Here is a 12,953-nt window from a genome sequence, read left to right on the forward strand (position 1 = left end):
CTCTCTCTCTCTCTCTCAGTAAAAAAGGAAAAAATAAGTCCATCCATCCATCCATCCATCCATCCATCCATCCATCCATCCATCCATCTATCTATCTATCTATCTATCTATCTATCTATCTATCTATCTATCTATCTATCTATCTATCTATCTATCTATCTATCTATCTATCTATCTATGATATAACAGTCTCGTTTGTTTGTTCCAGTTTGCGCTTTCTCAATATTTGAGGTGGTGACGCCCTCTAGTGAACGGATTACGAAACAATCGATGATGACATTACTGTGCGCCGGAAAACCTGTGTGTCCCATGTCATGACGTCAGCAGCTTGACAGCTTGGTCAGACAGACACTTGTTCTGTTCAATATTTGTTTCTCTGTATTAACCGAGAATTGTAACATTATGAGCTGAGAGCGCGTTTGCCATTTTCTGTGTATTAACTTGGTAACGTTACCACATGCTACGCCATGTCTTTCTTCGTAGATTCCGTGATTATGTTCACTTCTCAGGTAAGTCTTATCTCTGACATTGTTAAATGCATATCAACATGAACAATGATCCCATAATGTCATTACTTCATTAATTGTACAATGAACAACATGTTACAAAGTTTAAATGGATTAAATTAATTGCTCAAATTATGACAGTGTCCGTTTGTCTTTATAACATATGCCTAATGATAATGTATTCCTAATTACAGGTCTTTTTTCTTTTACATTTGAACGAAACACAGTGGTATTTAAAATAGTATATATATATATATATATATATATATATATATATATATATATATATATATATATATATATATATATATATATATATATATATATATATAATTTATGGTTGTGGATCTTCTCCATTTTAGTACAAGTTCCAATCTCTGGCCATCATTCTTCTCAGTAGTTGTTTAAGTAGTTTTGAAGCTGTTTGGTTTGTGTTGTATATATTATTTTTCCACAAAGAAAAGCTTGAAGAATGTATTAATGCTCCAGCTAACATAGTTTTCTACACACAGGTGCTGTTTTTCGGGTTCGGGTGGCTGTTTTTCATGCGGCAGTTGTTTAAAGATTATGAGGTATTGTGCATAAGAGTGTATATTTAAGCCAGTTTTGTTGACTCTGGCCTTTCAGTATTTCTCATACAGGTGAGATCTTTCTCAATTCTTCATCAGGTTCGACAGTATGTTGTGCAGGTGGTGTTCTCTGTCACATTTGCCTTTTCTTGCACTATGTTTGAGCTCATTATCTTTGAGATTCTTGGTGCATTAAGCAGCACGTAAGTATTCATGATTTACTTGTTGAAATCATCATTGATGAGAACTGTAGATCAGATGATCACATGCTGTTTGTTTCTAAACAGGTCCAGGTATTTCCATTGGAAGCTGAATTTGTATGTGATATTACTAGTTCTAATATTTGTGGTGCCTTTCTACATTGGCTACTTTGTGGTCAGTAATATACGTTTATGTAAGTCAATTCAGTTTTCAATTTATTTTTCTTAACTTTTCCATTTGCTCAAAGTTTGCTCATGCACCGCACGTTTGATTTCTTCTCTCTTACAGTGCATAGACAAAGGTTGCTTTTTTCATGTGTGGTCTGGTTCACGTTCATGTATTTCTTCTGGAAACTGGGCGATCCTTTCCCTATTCTTAGTCCAAAACATGGTAGGCACTGTTCTTGTCACTTTAAGACGGAATGCATGGATCCAATATATACTGTTACACATGCGTTTCTTTCTCAACTGTTCACGTTCACTTAAGACACAAATGATCCTGTCCTGAGGATGTTTACAAAGACGGGCATTTTGACACTTAAGTATGTGTATTTAATCGTTCAAGCCCAATTATGTGGCCAAAAGTACTCAGTTCAGTACTTACATGCTTTATGAGCAGCGGCTTTATGTGCGCACGTCTCTCAGACAGCGCTCAGAAACAGTGGCTGCATCCGAAATCGCATACTCTCTTGAGTAGGTACTTATTTTGAATTAGTAATTTCTTAACAGCCGCTAAAAAGGTATGTTCTATATAGTATATGTGACCTTGGATCACAAAACCAGTCATAAGTCGCACGGGTATATTTGTGGCAATAGCCAACAATACATTGTATGGGTCAAAATGATCAATTTTTCTTTTATGCCAAAAATCATTAGGATATTAAGTAAAGATCATGTTCCATGAAGATATTTTGTAGATTTCCTACCGTAAATATATAAAACATTTATTTTTGTGAGTGAATGCAGCATAATCACGGACATAAATGAACAACTTTAAAGGAGATTTTCTCAATGTTTTGATTTTTTTGCACCCTCAGATTCCAGATTTTCAATAGTTGTATCTCGGCCAAATATTGTCCTATCCTAACAAACCATACATCAATGGAAAGCTTATTTATTCAGCTTACAGATTATGTATAAATCTCAAGTTAAAAAAATTGACCCATGTGACTAGTTTTGTGGTCCAAGGTCACATATGTGTATATGTGTATAGTATATGTGTGTAGTATGAATGTAATTTGGACATACAGTCCAAAATCTCTACCAGTTAACATATTTCTACTGGTTAATCATGTCTATCGGTATATCACCCACCCCTACTATGTATTTTTGAATGAAACAGGATATTTAACAAGAAAAAACAACAACATAGAATTGATTGGTATATGCAAAGTTTTTTTTTTTCAAAGTAGATTATGAGAACATTTTGAATAATGGACATCAGTGAATCATGCACATTAAGTGTGCATTAAGAAAGTAAACATATTAATAATATAAATGATGTTTTCCAGCTCAATATGTAGATGTATATCTCTTTCTTGTGTTCTCAGGCATTCTGTCCATAGAGCAGCTGATCAGTCGTGTGGGGGTCATTGGGGTCACACTGATGGCTCTTCTGTCTGGCTTTGGTGCTGTAAACTGTCCTTATACATACATGTCTTATTTCCTGAGGTAACTTTGCTCTCAGACACATATAATACATACAATAACATAGAAAAGAGTGTTGTATTGTATTTTCTTTTTTTATGCTAGATATTTGTTTGGTTTGTTTGCTCAGAAATGTGACGGACAGTGATATCCTGGCCCTGGAGAGAAGACTGCTCCAGACTATGGACATGATTGTCAGTAAAAAGAAAAGGTAAGCGATATAAAGAGAGTGATCCAGTCAGTTCACTCTCAACATCACTCACCCATAACATAAAGGCTATTTCTGTTCAAAAGTTTATATATAATATAATATATTTATATAAAAAGCTGAATTTCCAGCATCATTACTCCAGTCTTCAGTGTCACATGATCCTTTAGAAATCATTCTAATATGCTGATTTGCTGCTCTTGAAACATTTATTATTATTATTTGCTGCTTAATATTTTGTGGAACCAGTGATACATTTCAAGATTCTTCGATGAATAGAAAGGTCAAAAGAACGGCATTTATTTGAAATCTATTGTAACTTTATTACTCTTGTCACTTTTGATCACCTGAACCCTGAATAAAAATATGTATTTCTTACAAAAAAATAATCCTGCTGACCTAACACATATGGATGTTATATGAACATACAAAGTAAATAATTTAAAGCTACACTGTGTAACTTTTTTAGTTGATTCTTAGCAAAAAACACTTAGTTCTTTCAAAAATATATGTGCTCATTAATGTATATTTACTTCTTTCAAGTAATAAAGTATTCTCTTAAGTTTATAATCTGCCATTGAAAGTACATACGGGTGAGGGGTTCGAATGCCGGTCGCCATGTTGCCCCTCCATCTTGAAACTACATTAGCCAAAGAGGGACATGCCTGTAAATTCAAGCTTCGCCTTTTGCGTTTTTCACTCAGTGACACCGTGACGAATGCAAGGGGGAGATTACTCGCGAGCTCGCGAGTGCCGGCAGATTTGAAAGATAGTGTGGTGTGTGTGTGTGTGTGTGTGTGCGTGCGTGTGTACTCACATTTGAAAGAGAGAATTAAAACATCAACGCGACAGACAAATCAGCAAGACCATAGTCAATATTGGAGTAACTCTTCCCAGATGGAAAGAGCTCATGAGGAGAAAAGATTTTAAAACGGACGCCGAGGTTGCCTGCTTTCTTCTCGACAGGTAATTCAGCCTGTTGTAATTCATTTGTGTAAATTCGAAGTTTTATAGTTGCTTGTCTAACCATAGCATGGTTGTGCATAACGCCAGAACGACCTCTAGTATAACTTCATCCTCGCGTCAATGGTGAAAAAGTATTGTTTACCTTGTAACATAAATCTGTGCTGCGACGGATCACAGGTGATGAATAGTTTTAAAGGCGCAATTTTTTAAGCTATATAAAAAAAGGACACTGCAAATTTTAGTTATTTTTAATTGCTTTTACTTTGTACACATTGTAACGTTAGCCTAATCTGATTATGCTGGGATAGCCGATTCCAAGGGTGACGTTTACCTCCTGACATCTGTCCTGTAGTTTTATTCATTTTAGACGTATTGTTTATTATTGTCATGGACGAAGTCGATAACTGGAAGCCATGTTAATCTTGGAATAATACGGCCACCGTAGGAGTGAAAACGCCCTCGGAATTGAGAGGAACAGAAACTAATATTCACTGGGTAGTCATATACAATTTCACCGCTAGATGGGGGTAAAAATCACACAGTGTAGCTTTAAAAACATAAGTTTTTGTATTCAAGAGTTTTATCATAACAGAATAATATTTTTCTTTTTAATAAGTTTTTAATTTCTCTTTATAGGATTGCCATGGTAAGAAGGCAGATGTACCAGCGTGGAGAGGAGCAGAATAAACAGACAGGATTTTGGGGGATGATAAAGAGTGTGACCTCCTCACCATCAGGCAGTGAGAGTATCCTTAATGACCCGGTTTATTTGAGACAGCAATTACAGGCCTTCTTCTGTCTCATTTAGGAGTGACCCAGCAACTGGAGAGTTACTGAGATCATGTATATCAATCATTATGCTCTAAGTGTCTGAGCAAAGAGCTTAACACCTGTTCACTCCTAGAGGACTGCCTCAACAATTTACTTTAAAGCATTAGTTAATGGGCAGTAAACTATGTTTGTGTGTGGTCTGGTAAACCCTACATTATGGGGACAAAATGGCCCCACAAAGATAGCAATATCTGAAATCCTTGTCCTTGTGGGGAAAGTTTTGGTCCCCATGAGGAAAACAGCTTATAAATCATACTAAGTGATGTTTTTTTTGAAAATGTAAAAATGCAGAAGGTTTTCTGTGATGGGTAGGTTTAGAGGTAGGGTTAGTGTAAGTAAGGGGATAGAATATACAGTTTGTACAGAATCAGTTTGTACAGTTTTATACAGTTTGTATAAAAATCATTATGTCTATGGAAAATCTCCATAAAACATGGAAACACAGCGTGTGTGTGTGTGCATGTTAAATAGACTGGTTAACCTGCTGGCTAAAAGCCATGGTTATCAAAAACTGGTTTTGAAATACACATTTTTAGTTTTGACAAAAGCACAGTCAAACATTGAAATGTATTCATATTTTTAATTCAAATTGGCTATAAACTATTAAAACTTGTTTCCACCATGGAATAAAAAAATAAAAAAGGACTTTTTATTTGACAATTCTTGCAATTGTGAGTTTACGTCTTGCAATTCTGACTTTTTTTCTCAGAATTGAGAGATATAAACTCGCAATTGCAAGTTATGAAGTCCTAATTGTGAGATACAAAGTCACAATTACCTTTTTTTATAATTGTATTCCGTGTCAGAAACAAGCTTCCACAATAAACCTAAATTTAACGTAGTCAGGATTGTATTTTCTTTCACTTAATGTTGTATTTACAGTAAATTACATACATACTGTAATACAAAAATTACAGTATTTGTTGTTTTCGACACTGAGAGCACCCGTTTTTTGGGATTGTGATGCACTGGTTTAGGACCACAGGCTGAAACTTTGTTTGCTATGACTTGTGGTTCCTCTGAGGGATGTTTCTTAACTCTGGCACTGCAGATCTTTCCCTGATCCAGCAGGAAGTGGATGCTCTGGAGGAACTCAGTAGACAGCTTTTTCTGGAGACCGTGGACCTGCAGGCCACCAAGGTATTTATCAAATGAAATACAGTGCCTGAGGTTTATTTATATCCCCCTTTTTCCTGCGCCCCATGGCGCTTTGCATAAATTATGGGAGCAACTTCCTTTAAACTGTAAACAATCAACGAAAGGCTTGCTCTATGAACGCAATAAGCATTTTCAAAGACTGGATACAATGAGATGGCATTATTCTACTCAACCTTCAACCATGGAACATTAAAAGGACATTTAAAAAGTGTAAAAGCATTAACACATTTCTACCACAGACCATGAATTACCCCCGATTATTTCTGCAGCAACATTACGGACGTGTTAAATGTCTGTATTATGTAACGTTGCCTTAATCAAAAATGTTAATTAACTGGACATTGTAATCTGAACATGAGAACATGAAGGAAATTGTACAGCTCATTCAGTCAAACTGATGGATACGGATTATTTGTAGCGCAACTTTATGATTTGAAATGATTTGTTTTAGTCTTTTGTCATAATTTGCTTTAAAATATCTAGTAATTCATTTATTTATTTTTTGGTCAAAATATGTGGGAGCCCTTTATATAAATAAATATTAAAAAGGACTACATGAACAGTCTTATGTCTCTGTATCCCAAGGAACGGATAGAATACTCAAAAACATTTCAAGGGAAATACTTCAACTTCTTGGGTTATTTCTTCTCCATCTACTGTGTGTGGAAAATATTCATGGTAAGAATAGTTTTCTCACATTATGTTTGGCATGTACTGTAGAGTACTGTAAGAATGAATCTCAATCAGTGATGTAATGTGTTCTTCGTAGGCCACTATAAACATTGTGTTTGACCGTGTTGGGAAGACTGACCCGGTGACAAGAGGAATCGAGATCACAGTCAACTACCTCGGAATTCAGTTTGATGTACGTTATATTATCACCATTAACTTAAAGGAGCATTTCACCCATGGGAACATTGATCTTTATTGAAAGTGGGTCATATATGTAGTCGAAATGTAAAATAAATTTTGAATTTGGTGCCTTCTTGACCGAGGAAAGAAAGAAAGTAACTTCAGGACGCATTTGAATGAAAGACAACAACTCCCACAATGCACCACATTGCACAGCTGCGCAAGCCACTCCCACTTATCCAGAACAGCATATGAATCACTCATCCATCTATAAGGCTAGCTACCACCGGAGCTTGAAATTCATTTCACACAAAATGTCTAACGTTAGTTAGTTGGCGAACTCATTAGTGAATTACTCCTCATTTGTATTTCTTTCAAAGTGGTGAATTATTGCATGGTAACGTTACCGGGATGTTCAGTCAGATGCGGTGCGAAACTAGGATGGGTCACAACACAAACGTCCGTGTCCTCGTCTGATTCAGAGATTTCGTCCAGGAGAAATTGGCATCGTTTAAATTCTTTGCAGCAGACGGACTCTATCTCTGTGTTCGTAGTTGCATAGTGAGATCACCGGCGCCACCAGTCCGCCCCCAGCTCGAGCCAGTCCGGGCTCCTCATCCGCGGCAGGCAGGTCTTCTGCCTCGGCTGCTCTTCGCTATAATGCGGCTTGTAAAGGTAGCCACAAACACCTGATTCGAGCATCAGACTTCCGAAATCCTCTTCTTCTACATCATATTGAGTAACGTTACCCTCCGCTATTGTCATATCTTCACAGCTGACTCCACAGTGCCTGTTAGCTTAGCTTCCAAACAAGATGGAGGATTTTGCTTTTAGTTTCAGAAAGTGAAGTCCCACCCACTGATCTGTAATAGGCCTGTAGCGTGAGCGGGTCCCGCCCCCTGGAATAATGAGGAGCTAGTGTTTGTAGTCTCTACACTTTTCAATGAAATGTGACTTCCTGCTTATTATGACGCAAAATGATGATTTTTGCGTCATAATAAGCAGGAAGTAAAACACTTAAATCCTTATTTCTCCCATCTCAGGGAAAAAATAATGAAAAATCCACGTTTATTATAATATATGACTGGGTTTCTAACAATACAAAGCTTAATGCAAATGGGTGAAGTGTCCCTTTAAACTGCTTTATATGTTTTGGCTAACTAAATCTCCATTAGACTGAGTCTTCATTTTTTCTTTCTCTTTTTTGCTCAAATTTTGTTTGTGTAATATCATTTGAATTTAAAAACAACTGTTTCCTATTCAGATATAAATTAAAATGCAATGTATTCCTGTGATGGCAAAGCTGAATTTTCAGCAGCCATATTTGAAATCATTCTAATATGCTGATTTGCTGCTCAAGAAACATTTCTTAAATGTCTTATTACTATCAACATTTTGTGGAAATGGTGAGGCATTTTTTTTCCAGTTCAAAAGAACAGCATTTATTTAAATTAGAAATCTTTTGTAACATTATGACACTTTTGAACAATTTAATGCATCCTTACAGAATAAAAGTATTAACTTCCTTTTTTTTTCTTTCTTACTGACACAAAACTGATCCTTTTTTCAAGGATAACGTTTGGTGATGCTGGAGGTGCATAAATCATCCCTTCACCTTTACATTTTTAATGTCTTCTTGTGTTTCTCTGCCTCCTATTGGCCAGTATATAAAACTGATCAGACAGATCAGATCGCATTGTCACAGCAGGACAAATGACCACACCAGTTGTTTGTTTACTTTTTTAATGATAGTAAATGATTACATTTGTTATTCCACAATCATATACATAAGCGCTGTGTACTAGTATCCGCCCTAATAGACTTTATACTCATGACTGCGGTTGTATATGCAAGCTGTGATTGTGTGTGCTGTGTCAGCTGACATTTACTGCTTTGGTTGGCAGTTAATTGTTCCCCAGCCTGTTTAATGACGTTTAATCTTTCCCCATGAGAAGGTAATGATTCAGCCTCTTAAACATGTAATCTTGGTCCGGCTTCACTCTCGCTCTTTATTGCTAAGCGCAAATGCTGCTCATCCCTTTTCTAATGGATAAAGCCTCTTAATTTATGTGCAGAAGAACTTAAACCTCTGTTTTCCCACAGGTCAAGTTCTGGTCTCAACACATTTCCTTTATCCTGGTGGGAATCATCATAGTCACGTCCATTCGAGGCCTTTTAATCACACTCACAAAGGTAATGAAGGATGAACAAGGTTTTTTTTTTTTTTTTTTCTCTCATTCAGTCTTATCACTTAGGGGAAAACAGTCACGTATTACATGTGCGTAGGCGTGTTGGTTCAGCCGGTGTAAAGGGAGAAGATTATATCCTTGAGCAACTGCAACATGGTATTGGCTGAATTCAGTTTCTGAGAAGCATTAATGATGTTCAAAGCTCATAAAAAGCAGTTTTGGGTAATCTCTTTCTTTTGTTCACAGTTTTTCTACGCCATCTCCAGCAGCAAGTCCTCCAATGTCATTGTGCTCGTCTTGGCTCAGATCATGGTGAGACATAATATAAAATAGACCAGAAATAACTGCACTGTTTTAGAAGGACAACTTTTGTTAATTTAAGACACATTCATACATCAGCAAAAGTTTGGCCAATACTGAAAATTATTTGTACATTACAGTCATGTTATATATTTCATATATATATTTCATATACATATATGTGTATACATACATTTTTTTTAAAATATATATATATATATATCCACAAAATGTATATTAAATTAATAAGTGACAGTGCAGACATTTACGTTTCACTAGATTTATATTTCAAATAAATGCTCTTTTTTTGAACTTTCTATTTATCCAATAATCTTGAACAAAAATGTCATGATTTCCACAAAATATTTGTTTTTATGTTTTTCCACAAAATTTATATTTAATTGATCAAAAAGTGATAGTGATAGACATTTGTGTTTCGAATGATTTCGGTTTTTAAATAAATGCTGTTCTGTTGAAATTTCTATTCATAAAAAATAAATAAAAATGTTGTAAAGTTTCCAGAAAAATATTAAGCTGCACAGCTGTTTTCAACATTGATAATAATAAGAAATGTTTTTTTGAGCAGCAAATCAGTATATCAGAATAATTTCTAAAGGATCATGTGACCGAAGACTGGAGTAATGATGCTGAAAATTCAGCTTTGCCAGCACAGGAATAAATTACATTTTTAAATATAATCTAATAGAAAAAAATATTTTACAATATTGCAGTTTTTCACTGTATTTTTGATCAAATAAATGCAGCTTTGGCGAGCATAAGAGATTTCTTTCAAAAACATAACATTTTTACTGACTCTGGAAGTGTAAAAGCAGTTCAGTGTGCAGCAGAAATAATAGATAACTGATTAATAATTTTTAACATATATGCATTTAAAACATATTTTTAATATATATGCAAATTAAAAATAGTCTAATATTATGTTATAATCAATATTATCTCATGAAAAAAAATATATGACTGATAGAAACTAGTATAGTCTCCCAATATATTGTGAAAGGAATCATAAAGAAACATTCCTGGTTCCAATTCTAAATTAATTTACCAATATATGTTCAAGAACCATTAAAAGCGTCAAAAGTCATAACAAATTTTGGTTCCAGTATTGTTTAAAAAAGTGCAACTGTTTTTGATTCCCAACTGTTAATATTGTAAATCCTTACTATATGCAAAATGGTGTGGCATCTCACTCTCTCTCTCTCTGCTGTCTATTTGTAGGGCATGTATTTTGTGTCGTCCGTGCTCCTGATGCGGATGAGCATGCCTTTAGAGTACCGCACTATAGTGACTGAGGTACTGGGAGAACTGCAGTTTAACTTCTACCACCGCTGGTTTGACGTCATCTTCCTGGTCAGCGCTCTCTCCAGCATCCTCTTCCTCTACCTGGCCCATAAACAGGCACCTGAGAAGCACATGACCCTGTGACCTCACAAGTGACCTCATCAGAGAGACAGACACACAGGACTGAAATGTGCCTTTTCTTTTGAAGGACTTTCATGCTTCTATCCTGTAATGAGCATTATTGGGTCTGTATTTCCTGAATCAGGAGGGGCCCAGAGACAATGTTTATTTGACTTTGGGTTTAAAGACTGTGATGCTGGTTCACTGTATCATTTGAATAGACTTATATTATTGGAGGGAACAAAACTGCATACAATATTGGTGTAATATTTTATAAAGAGCACAAAAATTCCCATACCAGGTGTTATTATGTTTTCCACGGTTGGTGGAATAACCCGTCATACTAGTTTGTTTGGCATGAAATCAGCCTCGAACCATCTTTTAGCATTAATAGACAACACATACTATCTCAGCAACACCCAGAGATGTTACAGTGGACTGTTGGACTCTTGTTTTTCTTACAAGCCTGTTAATCGTTACTATCATTTCATGTCTTGTCCAGGGACATTAAGAATGATTCACATGTTGATACTGTATAGAGTGAGTGAGAGTCATAATCTGAAATCACACTGGCATATATGTTAGTTTAGGGCTATTGTGTTATTCTTTTGTGTTAGATGGACGGGTGCTTTTGATTTACTAAAAAGGCTCTGCCAGAGATGTAACCATCTGGGGTTTATGCTCAAATGAAGTCAGCTCAGAATTCAATTAAAAGGCTTTTCAAGCATTTCCAGTTTCTTAAAGGTGCATTTAGTAGTTTGGTGCTGATTTAAAAGGTTTTACATATTAGGAGATAAAGTGTTTTAGTGAAGAACCATCTTAATTGTGTACACTCACATGAGCTGAAGGCTGTACTTTGCATGCATACTTTAATTTTTTATAAAAAGTGTTTTAAACATGCATGACGTGACCGGTGATGTTTCTCTAAGGGCCGTATTTTAACGATCTGAAACGCAAGTATCAAACGCGAAACGCAAGTAACTTTGTGGGCAGATCTCTGGCGCTGTTGCTATTATACTGGCGGGATAAATGACTCTTGCGCCCGACGCAAATCTAAAATGGGTTGGTCTGAAGTAGTTACATTACTCATAGGTGTGGTTTGGGCGTAACGTGAAATAAACCAATCAGAGCGTCATCTCACATTCCCTTTAAAAGCAGGCGCGCTTGTTCCATGGCGGATTGCTATTATAACGGCGGATTTGCCAGGCACACGCCAGGAGCGGTTCACAGCCGAGGAGACCGACGTTCTCGTCAGGGTCGTAAAAGACAGAGAAGTGACATTGTATGGGGTTGGAAGAAACCCACCCAAATTAGCTTCGGTTAATCAGGCGTATAAAAATGTGGGTAAATGTGTTTTTAAAATTTTTTCACATCTTCATGGACACCACAATGATTTCCTTTGTGTGGTAATATTTTTCCTTGTAATTATGTATGGTTTGCAAAAATTGGAACTGCTGCATCTGTGTATGCAAAGTGTATGTGCGTTGTTCACACGCTACATTATGGCCAAGCATGTGCCCTTAAAATAGCATCTGAATAACTCACCACTGACTAGGTTTTTCCTGGTCAGTGGTGGAATTGTTTTCTGAAACTGCAAAATAGCACCAGGGAATGTTTGCGCTGGAACACGCCTCCTCTTTTCGCTGGAGGAGTGCAAATTTATTCCCTAATTTACCAACGTGCGTCTGTGGAGGGAAAAGTCCGCTGTGCATCGGGTGCAAAATAGGAATAATACATGCGTCGGTGTACAAAGTCAATTGCGCTGGGTGCAAGATAGCGCCCTAAATGTCGTCATGAAAATGTTGTTTGGTGATGTGAAGAGTGAAAATTAGACAGTTAATTGTTGCATCTACCTTCCTGCAGAGTTCATTTCCAACCCTTTTCCAACACATCTGTAATTATCAAGTGCTCCTGAAGTTCTTATTTAGCTGGTTCAGTTGTGTTTGATCAGGGGTGGAGCTAAACTTTTCAGGAAGTTAGATCTCCAAGAAATAGAATTGGGCATTATTGTAGTAAGGAAATATGCTATTTCGAATGCAGCCAACAAAGCATTTGCTGCGTTCACACACGTAATTGACGACCCGTGACATACTACTCAGAGCAGTTCA

General features: G+C 36.3%; 1 protein-coding gene across 1 annotated transcript; it reads left to right on the forward strand.

Annotated features, from left to right (window-relative positions):
- Positions 1-302: 302 nt before the first annotated feature.
- On the forward strand, positions 303-11,409 carry LOC307164603 (Golgi pH regulator). Its single transcript, XM_079881612.1, has 14 exons — positions 303-509; positions 1,019-1,078; positions 1,175-1,278; positions 1,363-1,469; positions 1,565-1,666; positions 2,826-2,946; positions 3,053-3,133; positions 4,733-4,842; positions 5,979-6,067; positions 6,671-6,763; positions 6,855-6,950; positions 9,041-9,130; positions 9,373-9,438; positions 10,663-11,409. Exons 1-14 carry the CDS (start codon positions 468-470, stop codon positions 10,867-10,869), a joined length of 1,368 nt encoding a protein of 455 aa, XP_079737738.1. The 5' UTR covers positions 303-467; the 3' UTR covers positions 10,870-11,409.
- Positions 11,410-12,953: the final 1,544 nt, after the last annotated feature.

The sequence above is a fragment of the Squalius cephalus genome (genome assembly GCF_949319135.1).
Source record: "Squalius cephalus genome assembly, chromosome: 9".
In the NCBI taxonomy this organism is placed as follows: Eukaryota; Metazoa; Chordata; class Actinopteri; order Cypriniformes; family Leuciscidae; genus Squalius; species Squalius cephalus.